The sequence below is a fragment of the Saimiri boliviensis genome, chromosome 2 (assembly GCF_048565385.1).
Source record: "Saimiri boliviensis isolate mSaiBol1 chromosome 2, mSaiBol1.pri, whole genome shotgun sequence".
In the NCBI taxonomy this organism is placed as follows: Eukaryota; Metazoa; Chordata; class Mammalia; order Primates; family Cebidae; genus Saimiri; species Saimiri boliviensis.
This window is the reverse complement of record NC_133450.1, coordinates 82,605,014-82,628,442: the sequence shown is the minus strand read 5'-3', so window position 1 is coordinate 82,628,442 and position 23,429 is coordinate 82,605,014. Positions and strand designations below refer to the sequence as shown.

Below are 23,429 nucleotides of genomic sequence, written 5' to 3'. Positions count from 1 at the left end.
AGTGTAGAAACAAGTGCTCTGCTACTTATGCTGTGCCAGCAAGGCCAGTAGTGGGTGTTCATTGGCCCTTCAAAGCTGATTGTCCTGATCAAATAACAACATTTGGCTTTTACTATGCACTTACTGTATACTAGACACTGTGCTAAGTGCTTCAAATACGTTATCACACGCAATCCTCTAAAGGGCTAAGTGTAGGTTAAGGGGTGTGCTCAGGGTCAAACAGTAAATGGGTTTATATCCCAGCTCTATCTGGCTCCACAGAGTGTGCTGTTAACCACTAGATTAAACTATCTCCCAAAATAAAAGAGGATCTTCTAGGCAAGTAGAGTTAGCAAGGACAGCATAATGGAGCCAGGCCTAGCTGCATGTCTCAGTTGGCCTTAAGCTCCACTGGCTACAGGAAGGAGAGTGGAAAATAAGGGGATTGCAGATGGGTGAATCTTCCTGCCAGGATGGTGGTAGAGAAACTAGTATACCAAGGCTCTACAGAGTTTTTAAAAATCAGGTGGTCAAGAGTCTAGGCTGAGGGTAAGAATGGAGATTGGTTGCAAACAAGTACAAAGGGGCATTGTGGAGTAATGAGAATGTTATAAAACTGAGTTGTGGTAATGGTTGCACCGTGTTTGAAATTTACAAAAAATTGATGAGTATGCTTAAAACGGGTGAATTTCATGGTAAATTATACCTCAAAGTGGTAAAAATAAAAGCCTGAAGAACATAGAGGCAGAGGATTTTTGAAAAAGTATATACCTTAGAAGTAGCTGCATTGGGTCTTACCTTGAAATAAAGAGCTTTCCTTGGCTTTGGTGTTACAACTCTTAAATGATTCTGGTTTCTTTAAGTCTGGTGGTTCTCACACTTTACTGTGCATTAGAATCACCTGGAGGGCTTGTGGAAACACTTGAGTGCTCTGCTCTAACCAAGAGTTTGCATAGCTAATAAGTCCCCAGGTGTTACTGCTGCTGATGGGAGAGGTCCCTCTTTGAGAACCACTATGTGTAATCTTGGGACAAAGTTGACCCCCAGTCTCTTCTAGATTGGGCCCTCTTGGTTGAGTATGGAATATGGATTTGTCTTGAATGGACTATTATAAAGGAATCCAGTTTGACGAGACTGTATATTCCACAGATTCATGGTTGTCAAATCCTGGAAACAGTCTACAAACACAGCTGTGGGGGGTTGCCTCCTGTTCGAAGTGCTCTGGAAAAGTAAGTCATGGCTTAACTGGGAATTGGTGGTGGAGGTGGGTGGTCAAATTATTTGACTTCTCACATGTTTTATTTTCAGGTCATTTCAGGTTTTCCTCTTGGGAAGGTTATGACCAGGAAAGAAAAAGCCCCATGAGCAGAGGAGCCTATGTAACTCTTATGATGGCTCAGGCATTGCAATAAGGGCTATAAAATGTTGAGTGTCAAAGCCAGGATTTAGCTGCTTGGATGACCTTGAGGCAATGTTTTTAAATGTTTAGACCCTGTTATCCTTGCAGGAATTCCATTACATGTGCCAGATGTTGCTTGCTATGTCTAAACGTGTATCTGAGTAGCTGGTATTTTCAAATTGAAGGTCCTTAAAAATGTTCATGCTTTACAGTCCCATAATGCCACTTGTAGGAATTTTATCCTAACAAAATTATTTAATAGAAGAAAATAACTATATGAACAAACATGTTGATTGCACTGTTGTCTACTAATCAGAAAATTATAAAATAACCAACACTAGAAGAAAATTTAAATGAAGATATATTCACTTGCTAGACTATAAAGCCATTAAAAGTATAGGTACTATAACATGTAAAATATTTTATATAAGTTTGTACTGACAAATGATAACAAAACTGTATTTGTCTTGTGATTACAACTGTATAAAAATATATGTAGACTATGATCAAAGACTGTATGTTCAATCTTTCCATTTCTCCATTTTCCTTATTTTAAAAAAGTGACATTCATTGAAAAATTATAACAGATAGTCCATGAGGCCACTCACAACTCTTTTTGTTTTTTCTTTTTTTTAATCTTAATTTTTTGTAGAGATGAGGTCTGGCCATGTTGCCCAGGCTGGTCTTGAACTTCTGGGTTCAAGCGATCCTCCCACCTTGGCCTCCCAATGTGTTAGGATTGCAGGTGTGAGCCACTGCACCTGGCCAGGCCACTTAATCTCCTCTCTTACCACTGCATGAATAAAGTCTCATTAAAGTGGGAAACTTTCCACAACATGACTTAGGGACTTAATTCTCTATTATACTTTTATGTATAGAATATAAAATCTTATGTAGATGATGTTATATATACATATTTGTTCTGTGTTTGCAGGGATCAGACTTTACAGACCACATACTCCGAAATGCATAAACGTAAATAGCTTCACATTTGATCTTTTTAAAGAGAGATTCCATTCAGTTGGCATACTACAAATAACAAGCTCAAGCTCTTGTAATTTTTTTCTCCCCAACTTTTTGTTTTGAAAAATTTTAAACCTACAAAAAAGTTGAAAGAATTGTGTAATAAAACACTTGTAGCCCAGGCTTAGTGGCTCACACTTGTAATCCCAGCACTTCGAGAGGCAGAGCAGGGGGATCACTTGAGCCCAGGAGTTTAAGTCCAGCCTGGGCAACATAGCAAGACACTGTCTGTACTAAAAATAAAAAAAAATTAGCCAGGTGTGGTGCCTGCCTGTAGTCCCAGCTATGGGAAGCTGAGGTAGAAGGATTGCTTTAGGGCCAGGAGGTTGATGCTGCAGTGAGCTGAGATCTTGCCACTGTACTCCAGCCTGGATGACAGAACAAGATCCTGTTTCCAAAAAAAAAAAAAAAAAATAACCAGACACTAGTGTATCCTTTAGTTTCACCATTTGTTAACATTTGCCACATTTGATTTCTTTTTTTCTTTCTCCTGCTATATGTATATATGAAATACACAAACCACAATTTTTTTTGCCACATCATTTGAAACTAGTCACAGATATCCTAACACCTAGCACACACCTGTATTCCTAGTGCTTTGAGAAGCCAAGGTGGGTGGATAGCTTCAGCCTAGGAGACCAGCCCAGGCAACATAGTGAGACCCCCATCTCTACAAATATCAAAAAATTAGGTATGGTACATGCATCTGTGGTCCCATCTACTTAGGAGGCTGAGATGGGTGAATAGTGTGAGTCCAGGAGATCAAAACTGCAGTGATCCATGATTGTGGTACTGCACTCTAGCCTGGGTGACAGAGTAAGACCTTGTCTCAAAAAAAAAAAAAAAAAAAAAAAAGAAAAAAAAGGATTCTCCTATGCAATGTCAATTCTATATCACATTCGATAAAGTTATTAATTCAATAATACTGTATCTAAATTTTTCTGTCCCCCAAAATTTCTAGATAGCTGTTCTTTTTTTGCAATCCAGGATCCAATCAGTGTTCACATACTGCATTGATTCTCATGTCTTTTTAATCTTCTTTAATTGAGAACCATCCCCCTTGCCTTTTGTTGTTCTTGCTGTTTTTAATGAGGCTACATTTTAAGAGTTCTGTCCTGTATAATGTTTCACAATCTTTATTTATTTCCATATGATTAGATTGAGATTAAACATTTTTGGAAAGACTACTACATAGGTGACATTATTTCTCATTGTATCATATTAGAAGACACAGAAAGTAAGTTTATCCCATTACTGATGTTGTGAAGATGGATCACTTGGCTTAGGTGTTTTCATCACATGCTGCTCCATTGTAGAGGTCCATTTTCCCCTTTTTAATTAATATGCTATCTGGTAGGTGATCCTTTGAGACCATCTGAATATCCTATTCCTCAACAACCATTCTGCATTTCGTTTTAGTTTCTGGATTTTGCTAGATAATAGTTCTTTATGTATACGTGGCACTCAGATGTTAAATCTTCTCTCTCTATGTGATTCCAACAAAAATAAAACAAATTTAATACTGTTAGCCAAAAAGAGACTCTATTAAGTCCCTTTTTAAAGTTTTTTATTTTTATTTTTTATTGCTGTGAAACAGTTGTACATATTTAGGGCTCATCAGTTTTGAAAATTACATGAAAGAAGGAAAAAAAGTCTTCCCTAAAGTAATATCAGCACGTATACTGAACATTTTAGATTTCATTATGTAGGCTGCAAATATGGAAATTCAGTGAGTTAGTTCACCCACATTTAAATTAAAATAGCACAATTATTTTTAACTTAATTGGTTATTTCCCTTATGACTCATCAAACTCCCTGGCCTCTGTTTATCCTCTGACAGTTTAAAGCATGACTTCTGTGACATTTGTGGGGTTTAGTATTCTCTAAGTAGATTTCTAAGCCTTTTACTTTCTACTCTGCTCAGAATCCTGGCCGTTTGTCATGGGGTCATGTATAAACAGCTCTCAGCCTGGATGCTCCATGGACTTCTCTTGGACCAGCATGAAGAATTCTTTATCAAACAGGGTCCATCTTCTGGTAATGTCAGTGCCCAGCCAGAGGAGGATGAGGAGGATCTGGGCATTGGGGGACTGACGGGAAAACAACTGAGAGAACTCCAGGACTTGGTGAGAGCCCAGAAAGCAGCCTAGCACCCTCCTGCCAGGAGTCAGAAAAGTGTGCAGTCATAATGATCTTCTGGTGATCCCTTCTCAGCTCATAGCTGAGCACCTTCCATCAGTTCTTTGGATGTAATCTTTTCGCTTTATCTTAACTAGCGTGGGACTATAAAATAGAAAATATGTTTCTGAGGTTTATTTTTGTTTCCCCCTTTTCCAATATATGCATTTAACAGATTATAAGTCTTACCTCTAAAGGAGTAGCTAGCCCCTTGTTAGATTTTAAATACAGTTTGGAGTTTTGTTGTTTTGTTTGTTTGCATTTGAAAGGGAGTCTTTCTCTGTTGCCCAGGCTGGAGTGCAATGGCATCATCTTGGCTCACTGCAACCGCCACCTCCCAGGTTCAAGCAATTCTCCTGCCTCAGCCTCTCGAGTAGTTGGGGCTACAGGCGCACGCCACACACCCGGCTAATTTTCATGTAGAGACAGGGTTTTGTTATGTTGGCCAGGCTGGTCTCGAACTCCTGACCCCAGATGATCCACCCGCCTCACCCTCCTGAAGTGCAGGGATTACAGGTTTGAGCCACCACACCCAGCCTATTTGGTGTTTTGATTAGACTCCTCAAAGTCCGACATTGTCCGTATTCATCCATCTATCCATTCATTTATTCTGTGGCAATATTTCATTGAATGCCTGTTATGCCAGGCATTGTTCTAGGTGCTACAACTGTGTAGACAAATAAAAAGTGGTAGTCTCTGTCTCTGAGGATCTTCGTTTAGGGAAAGAGATACAGAAAAGTAAACAGTTACATTATAGTATTCTAAGTGCTCTGAAAAGACTAAATATGAGCATTCTTGGAACATCGTCATGGGGCATGGTCTTGGAGTAACTAAAGAAGGCTTTTCAGTGGAAGTCATGTCTAAATTGCAAAGAGTTTAGGAGAAGAGGTCAAGAAATACCCAGGCAGAAGGAGTAATGTGTGTAAAGGTACAGGGACCATTAAGGACATGGTTCATTCGGGGAAACTAGTAATTCAACTGAAATGGTCAAATAAAGGCTGATGTAAAATGTTACAAGAGATGGTATGAGGGAGAGGTGGTCTTTGAAATTGTTAAATTGGTACTTGATGAGAGGCAAGATCACAAAGGTGCATATAAACAGTGGAAATGAATTTGGACTTTAATCTGAAAAGAGTTGGGGGCTATTGAATTTTAACAAAGTGGGTACCACAGCCAGACTTCATGATAAATCACTCCGGATGCTGTATGGGGAATAATTTTTTAAAAATCAAGATTAGAGGTAAGTCGACCAGTTAAGAGTGCTAGGGAGATGTAGGTCAAAATAATAGTGCCTTAAACCAAAGATGGTAACACTAAATTAAGAATAGAGAGGTGGCCGGGTGCGGTGGCTCAAGCCTGTAATCCCAGCACTTTGGGAGGCCGAGGTGGGTGGATCACGAGGTCAAGAGATCGAGACCATCCCAGTCAACATAGTGAAACCCCGTCTCTACTAAAAATACAAAAAATTAGCTGGGCATGGTGGTGCGTGCCTGTAATCCCACCTACTCAGGAGGCTGAGGCAGGAGAATTGCCTGAACCCAGGAGGCGGAGGTTGCGGTGAGCCGAGATCGCGCCATTGCACTCCAGCCTGGGTAACAAGAGCGAAACTCCCTCTCGGAAAAAAAAAAAAAAAAAAAAAAAATAGAGAGGTGTGAGAGATGCTTAGAGGGTGGAATCAATAGGCCTAGTGAGTGTTTGGAAGTCAGTCAAGAGGGAAGAATCATTGATTATACCCAGGTTTCTGCCTTCAGCAGCAGGCAAGTAATGGTGATAAGGGTGGATACTTCTGGTATGCGGGGAAGAAGATGGGTCTAATTTGGGGGCATGTTGAGTTTGAGGAACTTGTGGAAGATGTTCATTGGGCTGAGCCTGAGGCTCATGAGAGCACTGCAGCTTGCTCTAAATCTATACATGGGAGTCATCAGCATGGAGCTTGGAGGTTTTTAAAATGGGGCCCATGGGTGGCTTCAGAAGGTTCATGAAATGTTATATGTCTGTACATTTGTCTGGAAGGTTCATAGCTTTTATGATTGGAGAGAGATCTGTGACCTAAACTTAAAAACTGTGTGTTACACTGATCAGTCACAGAGGATGATATGATTGTATAAGAAGTGTAGGATGAGAGGAGAAGACAGTCTGGGACAGTGCCCTGAGGCATACCAGCAGAGCAGACATAGAGGCAAGAGCTGGAAAACAAAAAAGACCACCTCTTTCATTGTATAAGTTAAGGAAGGTGATCGACTGTGCAAGTTTTTATGCAATAGTAAAGGTAGCGTGAGGGCCCAAATCCCAGTATTTAAAAAGCCACTCTTATTTCCACCATGCCACTCTGCTGCCTGAAGATGAAATACATCTCTCCAAAACTGGTGATTTGAGAACTATGCAACACCAGATTTTAAGTCCCTGCATCTTTACTTTAAATGATGGGTTGGGAGAGTTCCTAGATATTTTCTTGTTGTTGTTTTCTTCTTGTTTCATACTGCATCTCAATGTGCACTCTTTCCTTGACTAGCGCCTGATGGAGGAAGAGAACATGCTGGCACCATCTCTGAAGCAGTTTTCCCTGCGAGTGGAGATTTTGCCATCCTACATTCCAGTGAGGGTTGCTGAAAAAATCCTGTTTGTTGGAGAATCTGTCCAGATGTTTGAGAATCAGAATGTGAACTTGACTAGAAAAGGTAAAAAACTCCTTGTCCAGTGTACCACATCTTCAAACGTTCTTCTGCCTTAATACTATGTGGCCCCACAGTATGCCTGGTCAGAGCAACTGGCTGGTAATATTCCTGTCCTGAGATTGCAGCAGAATCATGATGTTTGTCTAAGAAGCAGGTGAAGTTGCTGCCCCACCGAGATTAGCCCTCTCCAGAAAACCCTGTCTGTCCTGGGTGCTCTCTGTCTTCTTTTGATGGTGCCTTCCTATTTTGCAGGATCCATTTTGAAAAACCAGGAGGACACTTTTGCTGCAGAGCTGCACCGTCTCAAGCAGCAGCCGCTCTTCAGCTTGGTGGACTTTGAACAGGTGGTGGATCGCATTCGCAGCACTGTGGCTGAGGTTTGCGCTTCATCTTTTTTTTTTTTTAAGGAAGAAAATGGACTAGCTCCCTAGAAAGTGAGTTATTTGGGTGGGTGCAGTGGCTCACTCCTGTAATCCCAACACTTTGGGAGGCCAAGGCAGGTGGATCATCTGAGGTTAGGAGTTCGAGATCAGCCTGGCCAACATGGTGAAAGCCCATCTCTACTAAAAACACAAAATTAGTCAGATGTGTTGGCGTGCATCTATAGCCCCCGCTACTGAGTAGGCTGAGGCAGGAGAATCGCCTGAATCTGGGAGGTGGAGGTTGCAGTGAGCTGAGATCACAGGATTGCACTTCTGCCTGGACAACAGAGCCTAAGTCTGTCTCAAAAAAAAAAAAAGGAAAGAAATTGAGTTACTTGACTTTTTTTTTTTTTTTTTTTTTCTTGCTGTGGTAAGAGCCAAGCTTGGAAAGAGCTGTTGAAGGTAGAAAATAGAAAAGCCTCTGTTTTCAGTAACAGAGGCAGAACTGCTTTCCTCTTTTCTCATCTAACTAAAAGACAGGTGGTTTTTAGTTAGATGGTTAGTTGAATAAAGGGGAGGTCTTGGTTTCTATTCTGAAAATCAGCATTTGGATCTGTCTCTATCATTTGCAGTAACTCCAAGGAATCAACTAATTCTGATGAAATGTAGTGTCTTTCTTTTTTTCTTTTTTTTCTTTTTTTTTTTTTTTGAGATGGAGTTTTGCTCCTGTTACCCAGGCTGGAGTGCAATGGCGCGATCTCGGCTCACCGCAACCTCCGCCTCCTGGGTTCAGGCAATTCTCCTGCCTCAGCCTCCTGAGTAGTTGGGATTACAGACACGCGCCACCATGCCCAGCAAATTTTTTGTATTTTTAGTAGAGACGGTGTTTCATCACGTTGACCAGGATGGTCTCGATCTCTTAACCTTGTGATCCACCTGCCTCAGCCTCCCAAAGTGCTGGGATTACATGCTTGAGCCACCGCGCCCGGCGTTGTAGTGTCTTTATAACTTGTACTTTCATTTATAAAGATAATAATCGTAAGAGGAAAGCAGAACGAAAATTATTTTCTCATTCTTATAAATGAAACAAATAGCAAGCTGACTTGTCTGGTGTGGCACAGTAAGTAGCCATAGTGAGGTCAGTGCAGGCCTCTGACTCCTGGAGTGCAGGGTTCCTCATTTTGAATTGTGCTGGTGCCACCAACTTCAATAGTGACCAGTAATTTTTCAAATGAGCATATATGTTCTGTGGCTTAGCAGTTGTCTCATGGATATGTGATAACCTGAAACGAGACACTTAGTCAGCTGTGTTAACTATATTCATGGCTTTCAGTGTTGGTTAAGCATAGAATTGCATGAGAAAATTTTATTATTGATTTTCTTATGGGGTCTCACTCTTGTTACCCAGGTTGGAGTGTAATGGCACTGTCTCTGCACACTACAACCTCTGCATCCCAGGAAGGAGAGGGAAGGAGAAGGAAGGGGAGGGGAGGAGAGAAGAGGGATTCATAAGATGATTATGTACACAAATAAAAGTACAAGTTAAAAAGCCATACTAAATGGCGTAAGAACCTACCCCCTCCTGACCAGCGAATCAGAAGCACTGGAACTAAGAACTTGGTGCAAGTGCACGTTTAAAAAATTGCTCATATGGGCCAGGTATGATGGTTCACACCTGTAATCACAGCATTTTGGAGGCTGAGGAAGGCAGATCCCTTTTCTTCCACCTCCGGCTCCCCGACTCCCCGGTGGCCTCTCCTGGTTCCCGGCTCCCCGCTCCCCTCTCCCGGTCCCCGACTTCCGGCTCCCCCGCTCCCGTCTCCCGGCTCCCGGCTCCCCTGCTCCCCTCTCCCCTCTCCCGGCTCCCCCGCTCCCCTCTCACGGCTCCTGGATCTCCCGGCTCCCGGATCCCGCGCTCCCCTCTCCGGGCTTCCCGCTCTCCCCTCTCCCGGCTTCCCGCTCTCCCCTCTCCCGGCTTCCCGCTCTCCCCTCTCCCGGCTTCCCGCTCTCCCCTCTCCCGGCTTCCCGCTCTCCCCTCTCCCGGCTTCCCGCTCTCCCCTCTCCCGGCTTCCCGCTCTCCCCTCTCCCGGCTTCCCGCTCTCCCCTCTCCCGGCGCTCCCCTCCCGGCTCCCGGCGCTCCCCTCCCGGCTCCCGGCGCTCCCCTCCCGGCTCCCGGCGCTCCCCTCCCGGCTCCCGGCGCTCCCCTCCCGGCTCCCGGCGCTCCGCTCCCGGCTCCCCTCACCCGGCTCCCGGCTCCCCTCACCCGGCTCTCGGCTCCCCTCACTCGGATCCCCTCTCCCGGCTCCCGGCTGTCCCGGCTCCCGGCTGTCCCGGCTCCCGGCTGTCCCGGCTCCCGGCTGTCCCGGCTCCCGGCTGTCCCGGCTCCCGGCTCCCGGCTCCCCGCTCCCCGCTCCTCGCTCCCCTCTCCCGGCTCCTCGCTCCCCTCTCCCGGCTCCCTTCTCCCGCCTCCCCGCTCCCCTCTCCCGCCTCCCCGCTCCCCACTCCCGGTTCTCGGCTCCCCGGATCCCCGGCTCCCCAGCTCCCCGCTCCCCGGCTCCCAGCTCCCCGCTCTTCTCTCCCGGCTCTCCGCTCTCCTCTCCCGGCTCTCCTCTCCCGGCTCTCCTCTCCCGGCTCCCCTCTCCCGGCTCCCCTCTCCCGGCTCCCCTCTCCCGGCTGCCCTCTCCCGGCTGCCCTCTTCCCGGCTCCCCTCTCCCGGCTGCCCTCTTCCCGCTCCCGGCTGCCCTCTTCCCGCTCCCGGCTGCCCTCTTCCCGCTCCCGGCTGCCCTCTTCCCGCTCGCGGCTCCGGCTCCTCGCTCCCCGCTCCCCGGCTCCCCGATCCCCGCTCCCGGCTCCCCGCTCCCGGCTTCCCGCTCTCGGCTCCCGGCTGCCCTCTCCCGGCTCCCGGCTGTCCCGGCTCCCGGCTGTCCCGGCTCCCGGCTGTCCCGGCTCCCGGCTCCCGGCTCCCCGCTCCCCGCTCCCCGCTCCCCTCTCCCGGCTCCCCGCTCCCCTCTCCCGGCTCCCCGCTCCCCTCTCCCGGCTCCCTTCTCCCGCCTCCCCGCTCCCCTCTCCCTCCTCCCCGCTCCCCTCTCCCGCCTCCCCGCTCCCCACTCCCGGTTCTCGGCTCCCCGGATTCCCGGCTCCCCGGCTCCCCGCTCCCCGGCTCCCGGCTCCCCGCTCTCCTCTCCCGGCTCTCCGCTCTCCTCTCCCGGCTCTCCTCTCCCGGCTCTCCTCTCCCGGCTCTCCTCTCCCGGCTCTCCTCTCCCGGCTCTCCTCTCCCGGCTCCCCGCTCCCGGCTCCCCTCTTCCCGCTCCCGGCTGCCCTCTTCCCGCTCCCGGCTGCCCTCTTCCCGCTCCCGGCTGCCCTCTTCCCGCTCCCGGCTGCCCTCTTCCCGCTCGCGGCTGCCCTCTTCCCGCTCGCGGCTGCCGTCTCCCGGCTCCCCGGCTCCTCGCTCCCCGCTCCCCGGCTCCCCGATCCCCGCTCCCGGCTCCCCGCTCCCGGCTTCCCGCTCTCGGCTCCCGGCTGCCCGCTCCCCGGCTCCCGGATCCCCGCTCCCCGGCTCCCGGCTTCCTCCTCTCCCGGCTTCCTCCTCTCCCGGCTTCCTCCTCTCCCGGCTTCCTCCTCTCCCGGCTTCCTCCTCTCCCCGCTTCCTCCTCTCCCCGCTTCCTCCTCTCCCCGCTTCCTCCTCTCCCCGCTTCCTCCTCTCCCGGCTCCCTCCTCTCGGCTCCCCGCTCCCTCCTCTCGGCTCCCCGCTCCCTCCTCTCGGCTCCCGGCTCCCTCCTCTCGGCTCCCGGCTCCCTCCTCTCGTCTCCCGGCTCCCTCCTCTCGGCTCCCGGCTCCCTCCTCTCGGCTCCCCGCTCCCTCCTCTCGGCTCCCCGCTCCCTCCTCTCGGCTCCCCGCTCCCTCCTCTCGGCTCCCCGCTCCCTCCTCTCGGCTCCCGGCTCCCGGCTCCCGGCTCCCTCCTCTCCCGGCTCCCGGCTCCCTCCTCTCCCGGCTCCCGGCTCCCTCCTCTCCCGGCTCCCGGCTCCCTCCTCTCCCGGCTCCCGGCTCCCTCCTCTCCCGGCTCCCGGCTCCCTCCTCTCCCGGCTCCCGGCTCCCTCCTCTCCCGGCTCCCGGCTCCCTCCTCTCCCGGCTCCCGGCTCCCTCCTCTCCCGGCTCCCGGCTCCCTCCTCTCCCGGCTCCCGGCTCCCTCCTCTCCCGGCTCCCGGCTCCCTCCTCTCCCGGCTCCCGGCTCCCTCCTCTCCCGGCTCCCGGCTCCCTCCTCTCCCGGCTCCCGGCTCCCTCCTCTCCCGGCTCCCGGCTCCCTCCTCTCCCGGCTCCCGGCTCCCTCCTCTCCCGGCTCCCGGCTCCCTCCTCTCCCGGCTCCCGGCTCCCTCCTCTCCCGGCTCCCGGCTCCCTCCTCTCCCGGCTCCCGGCTCCCTCCTCTCCCGGCTCCCGGCTCCCTCCTCTCCCGGCTCCCCGCTCCCCGCTCCCCGCTCCCCGCTCTCCCGGCTCCACGCTCGCCGCTCTCCCGGCTCCCCGGCTCTCCCGGCTCTCCCGGCTCCCCGCTCCCGGCTCCCCGCTCTCCCCTCTCCCGGCTCCCGGCTCTCCCCTCTCCCGGCTCCCGGCTCTCCCCTCTCCCGGCTCCCGGCTCTCCCCTCTCCCGGCTCCCGGCTCTCCCCTCTCCCGGCTCCCGGCTCCCGGCTCTCCCCTCTCCCGGCTCCCGGCTCTCCCCTCTCCCGGCTCTCCCCTCTTCCTCCTCTCCCCTCTTCCTCCTCTCCCCTCTCCCCTCTCCCGCCTCTCCCCTCTCCCGGCTCCCGGCTCCCCTCTCCCGGCTCCCGGCTCCCCTCTCCCGGCTCCCGGCTCCCCTCTCCCGGCTCCCGGCTCCCCTCTCCCCGCTCCCGGCTCCCCTCTCCCCACTCCCGGCTCCCGGCTCCCCTCTCCCGGATCCCGGCTGCCCTCTCCCCGGCTGCCCTCTCCCGGCTCCCCTCTCCCGGCTCCCGGCTCTCCCGGCTCCCGGCTCTCCCGGCTCCCTTCTCCCGGCTCCCTTCTCCCGGCTCCCGGCTCCCCCTTCTCCCGGCTCCCGGCTCCCCCTTCTCCCGGCTCCCCCTTCTCCCGGCTCCCCCTTCTCCCGGCTCCCCCTTCTCCCGGCTCTCCCGGCTCCCGGCTCCCCCTTCTCCCTTCTCCCGGCTCCCGGCTCTCCCTTCTCCCTTCTCCCGGCTCCCGGCTCTCCCTTCTCCCGGCTCTCCCTTCTCCCGGCTCTCCCTTCTCCCGGCTCTCCCTTCTCCCGGCTCTCCCTTCTCCCGGCTCTCCCTTCTCCCGGCTCTCCCTTCTCCCGGCTCTCCCTTCTCCCGGCTCTCCCTTCTCCCGGCTCTCCCTTCTCCCGGCTCTCCCTTCTCCCGGCTCTCCCTTCTCCCGGCTCTCCCTTCTCCCGGCTGCCCCTTCTCCCGGCTGCCCCTTCTCCCGGCTGCCCCTTCTCCCGGCTGCCCCTTCTCCCGGCTGCCCCTTCTCCCGGCTGCCCCTTCTCCCGGCTGCCCCTTCTCCCGGCTGCCCCTTCTCCCGGCTGCCCCTTCTCCCGGCTGCCCCTTCTCCCGGCTGCCCCTTCTCCCGGCTGCCCCTTCTCCCGGCTGCCCCTTCTCCCGGCTGCCCCTTCTCCCGGCTGCCCCTTCTCCCTTCTCCCGGCTGCCCCTTCTCCCTTCTCCCGGCTGCCCCTTCTCCCCGCTCCCGGCTGCCCCTTCTCCCCGCTCCCCCTTCTCCCCGCTCCCCCGGCTCCTGTCTCCCGGATCTCCGCTCCCGGCTCCCGGCCCTCCCGGCTCCCCCCTCCGGGCTCCCCCATCCAGGCTCCCCAATCCCGCCCCCCGGCTCCCAGCTACCCCCTCCCGGCTACCGGCTCTCCCGGCTCCCCTCTCCCCTCTCCCGGCTCCCCTCTCCCGGCTCCCGGCTCCCCTCTCCCGGCTCCCGGCTCCCCTCTCCCGGCTCCCCGCTCCCCGCTCCTGGCGCTCCCCGCTCCCCGCTCCCAGCGCTACCCGCTCCCCGCTCCCCGCTCCTCGATCCCAGCTTCCGGCTCCCGGTTGCCCTCTCCAGGCTCCTCGCTGCCCTCTCCCGACTCCTCGCTCCCCCTCTCCCGGCTCCCCGCTCCCCGCTCCCCGCTCCCCTCTCCCGGCTCCCAGCTGCCGGCTCCCGGCTCCCGGCTCCCGGCTCCCGGCTCCCGGCTCCCGGCTCCCGGCTCCCGGCTCCCGGCTCCCGGCTCCCGGCTCCCGGCTCCCGGCTCCCGGCTCCCGGCTGCCGGCTGCCGGCTGCCGGCTCCCGGCTCCCGGCTCCCGGCTCCCGGCTCCCGGCTCCCGGCTCCCGGCTCCCGGCTGCCCTCTCCCTTCTCCCGGCTCTCCCTTCTCCCGGCTCTCCCTTCTCCCGGCTCTCCCTTCTCCCGGCTCTCCCTTCTCCCGGCTCTCCCTTCTCCCGGCTCTCCCTTCTCCCGGCTCTCCCTTCTCCCGGCTCTCCCTTCTCCCGGCTCTCCCTTCTCCCGGCTCTCCCTTCTCCCGGCTCTCCCTTCTCCCGGCTCTCCCTTCTCCCGGCTCTCCCTTCTCCCGGCTGCCCCTTCTCCCGGCTGCCCCTTCTCCCGGCTGCCCCTTCTCCCGGCTGCCCCTTCTCCCCGCTCCCCCGGCTCCTGTCTCCCGGATCTCCTCTCCCGGCTCCCAGTTCCCAGCTCCCCCCTCCGGGCTCCCCGATCCCGGCTCCCCGATCCTGCCTCCCGGCTCCCGGCTACCCCCTCCCGGCTCCCGGCTGCCGTCTCCCGGCTCCCCGCTCCCCTCTCCCGGCTCCCCGCTCCCCTCTCCCGGCGCTTCCCGCTCCCCGCTCCCGGCGCTCCCCGCTCCCCGCTCCCGGCGCTCCCCGCTCCCCGCTCCCGGCGCTCCCCGCTCCCCGCTCCTCGATCCCGGTTTCCGGCTCCCGGTTGCCCTCTCTCGGCTCCGGGTTGCCCTCTCTCGGCTCCGGGTTGCCCTCTCTCGGCTCCCGGTTGCCCTCTCCCGGCTCCTCGCTGCCCTCTCCCGGCTGCCCTCTCCCGGCTGCCCGCTCCCGGCTCCTCGATCCCGGCTTCCGGCTCCCGGTTGCCCTCTCTCGGCTCCCGGTTGCCCTCTCTCGGCTCCCGGTTGCCCTCTCTCGGCTCCCGGTTGCCCTCTCCCGGCTCCCGGTTGCCCTCTCCCGGCTCCTCTCTCCCCCTCTCCCGGCTCCCCGCTCCCCGCTCCCCTCTCCCGGCTCCCCTCTCCCGGCTCCCGGCTCCCGGCTCCCGGCTCCCCGCTCCCCTCTCCCGGCTCCCGGCTGCCCTCTCCCGGCTCCCGGCTGCCCTCTCCCGGCTCCCTGCTGCCCTCTCCCGGCTGCCCTCTCCCGGTTGCCCTCTCCCGGCTGCCCTCTCCCGGCTGCCCTCCCCTCTCCCGGCTCCCGGCTCCCGGCTCCCGGCTCCCGGCTCCCGGCTCCCGGCTCCCGGCTCCCGGCTCCCGGCTCCCTGCTCCCTGCTGCCCTCTCCCGGCTCCCGGCTGCCCTCTCCCGGCTCCCGGCTGCCCTCTCCCGGCTCCCGGCTCCCTCCTCTCCCGGCTCCCGGCTCCCTCCTCTCCCGGCTCCCGGCTCCCTCCTCTCCCGGCTCCCGGCTCCCTCCTCTCCCGGCTCCCGGCTCCCTCCTCTCCCGGCTCCCGGCTCCCTCCTCTCCCGGCTCCCGGCTCCCTCCTCTCCCGGCTCCCGGCTCCCTCCTCTCCCGGCTCCCGGCTCCCGGCTCCCTCCTCTCCCGGCTCCCGGCTCCCTCCTCTCCCGGCTCCCTCCTCTCCCGGCTCCCTCCTCTCCCGGCTCCCGGCTCCCTCCTCTCCCGGCTCCCTCCTCTCCCGGCTCCCTCCTCTCCCGGCTCCCTCCTCTCCCGGCTCCCGGCTCCCTCCTCTCCCGGCTCCCGGCTCCCTCCTCTCCCGGCTCCCGGCTCCCTCCTCTCCCGGCTCCCGGCTCCCTCCTCTCCCGGCTCCCGGCTCCCTCCTCTCCCGGCTCCCGGCTCCCTCCTCTCCCGGCTCCCGGCTCCCTCCCCTCGGCTCCCCGCTCCCCGCTCCCCGCTCCCCGCTCCCCGCTCCCCGCTCTCCCGGCTCCACGCTCGCCGCTCTCCCGGCTCCCCGGCTCTCCCGGCTCTCCCGGCTCCCCGCTCCCGGCTCCCCGCTCTCCCCTCTCCCGGCTCCCGGCTCTCCCCTCTCCCGGCTCCCGGCTCTCCCCTCTCCCGGCTCCCGGCTCTCCCCTCTCCCGGCTCCCGGCTCTCCCCTCTCCCGGCTCCCGGCTCTCCCCTCTCCCGGCTCCCGGCTCTCCCCTCTCCCGGCTCTCCCCTCTTCCTCCTCTCCCCTCTCCCCTCTCCCGCCTCTCCCCTCTCCCGGCTCCCGGCTCCCCTCTCCCGGCTCCCGGCTCCCCTCTCCCCGCTCCCGGCTCCCCTCTCCCCACTCCCGGCTCCCGGCTCCCCTCTCCCGGATCCCGGCTGCCCTCTCCCCGGCTGCCCTCTCCCGGCTCCCCTCTCCCGGCTCCCGGCTCTCCCGGCTCCCGGCTCTCCCGGCTCCCTTCTCCCGGCTCCCGGCTCCCCCTTCTCCCGGCTCCCGGCTCCCCCTTCTCCCGGCTCCCGGCTCCCCCTTCTCCCGGCTCCCCCTTCTCCCGGCTCCCCCTTCTCCCGGCTCTCCCGGCTCCCGGCTCCCCCTTCTCCCTTCTCCCGGCTCCCGGCTCCCCCTTCTCCCTTCTCCCGGCTCCCGGCTCTCCCTTCTCCCTTCTCCCGGCTCCCGGCTCTCCCTTCTCCCGGCTCTCCCTTCTCCCGGCTCTCCCTTCTCCCGGCTCTCCCTTCTCCCGGCTCTCCCTTCTCCCGGCTCTCCCTTCTCCCGGCTCTCCCTTCTCCCGGCTCTCCCTTCTCCCGGCTCTCCCTTCTCCCGGCTCTCCCTTCTCCCGGCTCTCCCTTCTCCCGGCTCTCCCTTCTCCCGGCTCTCCCTTCTCCCGGCTCTCCCTTCTCCCGGCTCTCCCTTCTCCCGGCTCTCCCTTCTCCCGGCTGCCCCTTCTCCCGGCTGCCCCTTCTCCCGGCTGCCCCTTCTCCCGGCTGCCCCTTCTCCCGGCTGCCCCTTCTCCCGGCTGCCCCTTCTCCCGGCTGCCCCTTCTCCCGGCTGCCCCTTCTCCCTTCTCCCGGCTGCCCCTTCTCCCTTCTCCCGGCTGCCCCTTCTCCCTTCTCCCGGCTGCCCCTTCTCCCCGCTCCCGGCTGCCCCTTCTCCCCGCTCCCCCTTCTCCCCGCTCCCCCGGCTCCCGTCTCCCGGATCTCCGCTCCCGGCTCCCGGCCCTCCCGGCTCCCCCCTCCGGGCTCCCCCATCCAGGCTCCCCGATCCCGCCCCCCGGCTCCCAGCTACCCCCTCCCGGCTACCGGCTCTCCCGGCTCCCCTCTCCCCTCTCCCGGCTCCCCTCTCCCGGCTCCCGGCTCCCCTCTCCCGGCTCCCGGCTCCCCTCTCCCGGCTCCCCGCTCCCCGCTCCTGGCGCTCCCCGCTCCCCGCTCCCAGCGCTACCCGCTCCCCGCTCCTCGATCCCAGCTTCCGGCTCCCGGTTGCCCTCTTCAGGCTCCTCGCTGCCCTCTCCCGACTCCTCGCTCCCCCTCTCCCGGCTCCCCGCTCCCCGCTCCCCTCTCCCGGCTCCCAGCTGCCGGCTCCCGGCTCCCGGCTCCCGGCTCCCGGCTCCCGGCTCCCGGCTCCCGGCTCCCGGCTCCCGGCTGCCGGCTGCCGGCTGCCGGCTCCCGGCTGCCGGCTCCCGGCTCCCGGCTCCCGGCTCCCGGCTGCCCTCTCCCTTCTCCCGGCTCTCCCTTCTCCCGGCTCTCCCTTCTCCCGGCTCTCCCTTCTCCCGGCTCTCCCTTCTCCCGGCTCTCCCTTCTCCCGGCTCTCCCTTCTCCCGGCTCTCCCTTCTCCCGGCTCTCCCTTCTCCCGGCTCTCCCTTCTCCCGGCTCTCCCTTCTCCCGGCTCTCCCTTCTCCCGGCTGCCCCTTCTCCCCGCTCCCCCGGCTCCTGTCTCCCGGATCTCCTCTCCCGGCTCCCAGTTCCCAGCTCCCCCCTCCGGGCTCCCCGATCCCGGCTCCCCGATCCTGCCTCCCGGCTCCCGGCTACCCCCTCCCGGCTCCCGGCTGCCGTCTCCCGGCTTCCCGCTCCCCTCTCCCGGCTTCCCGCTCCCCTCTCCCGGCTCCCCGCTCCCCTCTCCCGGCGCTTCCCGCTCCCCGCTCCCGGCGCTCCCCGCTCCCCGCTCCCGGCGCTCCCCGCTCCCCGCTCCCGGCGCTCCCCGCTCCCCGCTCCTCGATCCCGGTTTCCGGCTCCCGGTTGCCCTCTCTCGGCTCCGGGTTGCCCTCTCTCGGCTCCGGGTTGCCCTCTCTCGGCTCCCGGTTGCCCTCTCCCGGCTCCTCGCTGCCCTCTCCCGGCTGCCCTCTCCCGGCTGCCCGCTCCCGGCTCCTCGATCCCGGCTTCCGGCTCCCGGTTGCCCTCTCTCGGCTCCCGGTTGCCCTCTCTCGGCTCCCGGTTGCCCTCTCTCGGCTCCCGGTTGCCCTCTCCCGGCTCCTCTCTCCCCCTCTCCCGGCTCCCCGCTCCCCGCTCCCCTCTCCCGGCTCCCCTCTCCCGGCTCCCGGCTCCCGGCTCCCGGCTCCCCGCTCCCCTCTCCCGGCTCCCGGCTGCCCTCTCCCGGCTCCCGGCTGCCCTCTCCCGGCTCCCTGCTGCCCTCTCCCGGCTGCCCTCTCCCGGCTGCCCTCTCCCGGCTGCCCTCTCCCGGCTGCCCTCCCCTCTCCCGGCTCCCGGCTCCCGGCTCCCGGCTCCCGGCTCCCGGCTCCCCTCTCCCGGCTCCCTGCTCCCCTCTCCCGGCTCCCTGCTGCCCTCTCCCGGCTCCCGGCTGCCCTCTCCCGGCTCCCGGCTGCCCTCTCCCGGCTCCCGGCTGCCCTCTCCCGGCTCCCGGCTGCCCTCTCCCGGCTCCCGGCTCTCCCTTCTCCCGGCTCTCCCTTCTCCCGGCTCTCCCTTCTCCCGGCTCTCCCTTCTCCCGGCTCTCCCTTCTCCCTTCTCCCGGCTCTCCCTTCTCCCTTCTCCCGGCTCTCCCTTCTCCCGGCTCTCCCTTCTCCCTTCTCCCGGCTCTCCCTTCTCCCTTCTCCCGGCTCTCCCTTCTCCCTTCTCCCGGCTCTCCCTTCTCCCGGCTCTCCCTTCTCCCGGCTCTCCCTTCTCCCGGCTCTCCCTTCTCCCGGCTCTCTCTTCTCCCGGCTCTCCCTTCTCTTCTCCCGGCTCTCCCTTCTCTTCTCCCGGCTCTCCCTTCTCTTCTCCCGGCTCTCCCTTCTCTTCTCCCGGCTCTCCCTTCTCTTCTCCCGGCTCTCCCTTCTCTTCTCCCGGCTCTCCCTTCTCTTCTCCCGGCTCTCCCTTCTCTTCTCCCGGCTCTCCCTTCTCTTCTCCCGGCTCTCCCTTCTCTTCTCCCGGCTCTCCCTTCTCTTCTCCCGGCTCTCCCTTCTCTTCTCCCGGCTCTCCCTTCTCTTCTCCCGGCTCTCCCTTCTCTTCTCCCGGCTCTCCCTTCTCTTCTCCCGGCTCTCCCTTCTCTTCTCCCGGCTCTCCCTTCTCTTCTCCCGGCTCTCCCTTCTCTTCTCCCGGCTCTCCCTTCTCTTCTCCCGGCTCTCCCTTCTCTTCTCCCGGCTCTCCCTTCTCTTCTCCCGGCTCTCCCTTCTCTTCTCCCGGCTCTCCCTTCTCTTCTCCCGGCTCTCCCTTCTCTTCTCCCGGCTCTCCCTTCTCCCGGCTCTCCCTTCTCCCGGCTCTCCCTTCTCCCGGCTGCCCCTTCTCCCGGCTGCCCCTTCTCCCGGCTGCCCCTTCTCCCGGCTGCCCCTTCTCCCCGCTGCCCCTTCTCCCCGCTGCCCCTTCTCCCCGCTGCCCCTTCTCCCCGCTGCCCCTTCTCCCGGCTCCCCCTTCTCCCGGCTCCCCCTTCTCCCGGCTCCCGGCTCCCGGCTCCCCGATCCCCGATCCCCGATCCCCGATCCCGCTTCCCGCCTCTCGGCTACCCCTTCCCGGCTACCCCCTCCCGACTCCCAGCTCTCCCCTCTCCCGGCTCCCGGCTCCCCTCTCCCGGCTCCCCTTTCCCGGCTCCTTGCTCCCCTCTCCCGGCTCCCCGCTCCCTTCTCCCTGCCCTCCCCTATCGCCGCTAACAGCCCTCCCCTCTCCCCGCTCCCGGCCCTCCCCTCTCCCCGCTCCCGGCCCTCCCCTCTCCCCGCTCCCGGCTCTCCCCTCTCCCCGCTCCCGGCTCTCCCCTCTCCCCGCTCCCGGCTCTCCCCTCTCCCCGCTCCCGGCTCTCCCCTCTCCCCGCTCCCGGCTCTCCCCTCTCCCGGCTCTCCCCTCTCCCGGCTCTCCCCTCTCCCGGCTCTCCCCTCTCCCGGCTCTCCCCTCTCCCGGCTCTCCCCTCTCCCGGCTCCCGGCTCTCCCCTCTCCCGGCTCTCCCCTCTCCCGGCTCCCTTCTCTCCGCTCCCGGCTCCCTTCTCTCCGCTCCCGGCTCCCTTCTCTCCGCTCCCGGCTCCCTTCTCTCCGCTCCCGGCTCCCTTCTCTCCGCTCCCGGCTCCCTTCTCTCCGCTCCCGGCTCCCTTCTCTCCGCTCCCGGCTCCCTTCTCTCCGCTCCCGGCTCCCTTCTCTCCGCTCCCGGCTCCCTTCTCTCCGCTCCCGGCTCCCTTCTCTCCGCTCCCGGCTCCCTTCTCTCCGCTCCCGGCTCCCTTCTCTCCGCTCCCGGCTCCCTTCTCCCCCGGCTCCCTTCTCCCCCGGCTCCCTTCTCCCCCGGCTCCCTTCTCCCCCGGCTCCCTTCTCCCCCGGCTCCCTTCTCCCCCGGCTCCCTTCCCCCCGGCTCCCCGCTCCCCTCTCCCCGCTACCCCCTCCCGGCTCCCCGCTCCCCCCTCCCGGCTCCCCCCTCCCGGCTCCCCCCTCCCGGCTCCCGGCTCCCCCCTCCCGGCTCCCGGCTCCCCCCTCCCGGCTCCCCGCTCCCCGATCCCGGCTCCCAGCTCCCCGATCCCGGCTCCTCGCTCCCGTCTACCCCCTCCCGGCTCCCGGCTCTCCCCTCTCCCGGCTCCCGGCTCTCCCCTCTCCCGGCTCCCGGCTCTCCCCTCTCCCCGCTCCCGGCTCTCCCCTCTCCCGGCTCCCGGCTCTCCCCTCTCCCCGCTCCCGGCTCTCCCCTCTCCCGGCTCCCGGCTCTCCCCTCTCCCGGCTCTCCCCTCTCCCCTCTCCCCTCTCCCGGCTCTCCCCTCTCCCCTCTCCCGGCTCTCCCCTCTCCCCTCTCCCGGCTCTTCCCTCTCCCCTCTCCCCTCTCCCGGCTCTTCCCTCTCCCGGCTCTTCCCTCTCCCCTCTCCCCTCTCCCGGCTCTTTCCTCTCCCCTCTCCCCTCTCCCGGCTCTTTCCTCTCTCCTCTCCCCTCTCCCCTCTCCCGGCTCTTCCCTCTCCCCTCTCCCGGCTCTTCCCTCTCCCCTCTCCCGGCTCTTCCCTCTCCCCTCTCCCGGCTCTTCCCTCTCCCCTCTCCCGGCTCTTCCCTCTCCCCTCTCCCGGCTCTTCCCTCTCCCCTCTCCCGGCTCTTCCCTCTCCCCTCTCCCGGCTCTTCCCTCTCCCCTCTCCCGGCTCTTCCCTCTCCCCTCTCCCGGCTCTTCCCTCTCCCCTCTCCCGGCTCTTCCCTCTCCCCTCTCCCCTCTCCCGGCTCTTCCCTCTCCCCTCTCCCCTCTCCCGGCTCTTTCCTCTCCCCTCTCCCCTCTCCCGGCTCTTTCCTCTCCCCTCTCCCCTCTCCCGGCTCTTTCCTCTCCCCTCTCCCCTCTCCCCTCTCCAGGCTCTCCCCTCTCCCCTCTCCAGGCTCTCTCCTCTCCCCTCTCCCGGTTCTTCCCTCTCCCCTCTCCCGGCTCTTCTCCCCTCTCCCCTCTCCCCTCTCCCCTCTCCCCTCTCCCCTCTCTCCCCTCTCTCCCTTCTCTCCCCTCTCTCCCCTCTCTCCCCTCTCTGCCCTCTGCCCTCTCCCCTCTGCCCTCTCCCCTCTGCCCTCTCCCCTCTGCCCTCTCCCTCCTCCCCTCTCCCTCCTCCCCTCTCCTCCCCTCTCCCGGCTCTTTCCTCTCCTCTCTCCTCCCCTCTCCCCTCTCCCCTCTCCTCCCCTCTCCCCTCTCCCGGCTCTTTCCTCTCCCCTCTCCCGGCTCTTTCCTCTCCCCTCTCCCCTCTCCCGGCTCTTTCCTCTCCCCTCTCCCGGCTCTTTCCTCTCCCCTCTCCCGGCTCTTTCCTCTCCCCTCTCCCGGCTCTTTCCTCTCCCCTCTCCCGGCTCTTTCCTCTCCCCTCTCCCGGCTCTTTCCTCTCCCCTCTCCCGGCTCTTTCCTCTCCCCTCTCCCGGCTCTTTCCTCTCCCCTCTCCCGGCTCTTTCCTCTCCCCTCTCCCGGCTCCTTCCTCTCCCCTCTCCCCTCTCCCGGCTCCTTCCTCTCCCCTCTCCCCTCTCCCGGCTCCTTCCTCTCCCCTCTCCCTTCTCCCGGCTCCCCCTTCTCCCGGCTCCCCCTTCTCCCTTCTCCCGGCTCCCCCTTCTCCCGGCTCCCCCTTCTCCCGGCTCCCCCTTCTCCCGGCTCCCCCTTCTCCCGGCTCCCCCTTCTCCCGGCTCCTCCTTCTCCCGGCTCCCCCTTCTCCCGGCTCCCCCTTCTCCCGGCTCCCCCTTCTCCCCGCTCGCTCCCGGCTCTCCCGGCTCTCCCGGATCCCGGCTCTCCCCTCTCCCGGCTCCCGGCTCCCCCCTTCTCCCGGCTCCCGGCTCCCCCCTTCTCCCGGCTCCCGGCTCCCCCCTTCTCCCGGCTCCCGGCTCCCCCCTTCTCCCGGCTCCCGGCTCCCCCCTTCTCCCGGCTCCCGGCTCCCCCCTTCTCCCGGCTCCCGGCTCCCCCCTTCTCCCGGCTCCCGGCTCCCCCCTTCTCCCGGCTCCCGGCTCCCCCCTTCTCCCGGCTCCCGGCTCCCCCCTTCTCCCGGCTCCCGGCTCCCCCCTTCTCCCGGCTCCCGGCTCCCCCCTTCTCCCGGCTCTCCCCTTCTCCCGGCTCTCCCCTTCTCCCGGCTCTCCCCTTCTCCCGGCTCTCCCCTTCTCCCGGCTCTCCCCTTCTCCCGGCTCTCCCCTTCTCCCGGCTCTCCCCTTCTCCCGGCTCTCCCCGCTCCCCGCCTGCCGTCTCCCCGCCTGCCGTCTCCCCACTGCCGTCTCCTCTTCCCCCATCCTTCCGCTTCTCTTCCCCTTTCTCTCCACTTTGCTTCCCCTTCCCTTCTAATTCCCTTTTCTTTCCGTTCCTTCCCTTCCCCTTCTCTTCCCTTCCCCTGTTCCTTCCCCTCCACCTCCCTTTTCCTTTCCCCTTTCCTTCTCCTCCCCTCCCCTTCCCCCTTCCCCTTCCCTTCTTTCCCTTCTCTTCCTCTCCCCAACCCCTCTCCCCCACCCCTGCCCTTCCCATACCCCTTCCCCTTCTCTCTGCTTCTCTTCCTCTTCTCGTCCCCTCCTCTTCCCCTCCGCCACCCCTCCTTTTCCCATATCCCTCCCCCTCCCCCACCCCCTCCTTTACATACCCCTTCCCCTTTCTCTTTACCTTCTCCTTCCCTTCTTCCCCTTCCCCTTTCCTTTACTGTCACCTTCCCCTTCCCCATTCCTCCTTCCCCTTCCCTTTCCTTTCTTTGCTTTTCCTTCCCCTTCTTTTCACCTTAACCTTTCCCTTTCTAGCATTTTACCTTCCCCTTCCTTTCCCCTTTCCTTCATCATCTTCTCTTCCCCATCTCCCCCCCGCCTCCCCCCCGCCTCCCCCCCGCCTCCCCGCCGCCTCCCCCCGCCGCCTCCCCCCGCCGCCTCCCCCC

At 61.1% G+C, this 23,429-nt stretch overlaps 1 protein-coding gene across 4 annotated transcripts in view; it reads left to right on the top strand.

Annotated features, from left to right (window-relative positions):
- TUBGCP4 (tubulin gamma complex component 4) overlaps positions 1 to 23,429 on the top strand; it is a 63,812-nt gene that overhangs the window by 16,155 nt on the left and 24,228 nt on the right. For all 4 annotated transcript variants that reach the window (XM_010339563.3, XM_003928939.4, XM_010339562.3 and 1 more), the window contains 4 exons: positions 1,129 to 1,208; positions 4,326 to 4,527; positions 7,092 to 7,257; positions 7,507 to 7,631. In XM_010339563.3, the coding sequence (XP_010337865.1) occupies positions 1,129 to 1,208; positions 4,326 to 4,527; positions 7,092 to 7,257; positions 7,507 to 7,631 (573 nt within the window). The remainder of the gene's footprint in view (positions 1 to 1,128; positions 1,209 to 4,325; positions 4,528 to 7,091; positions 7,258 to 7,506; positions 7,632 to 23,429) is intronic.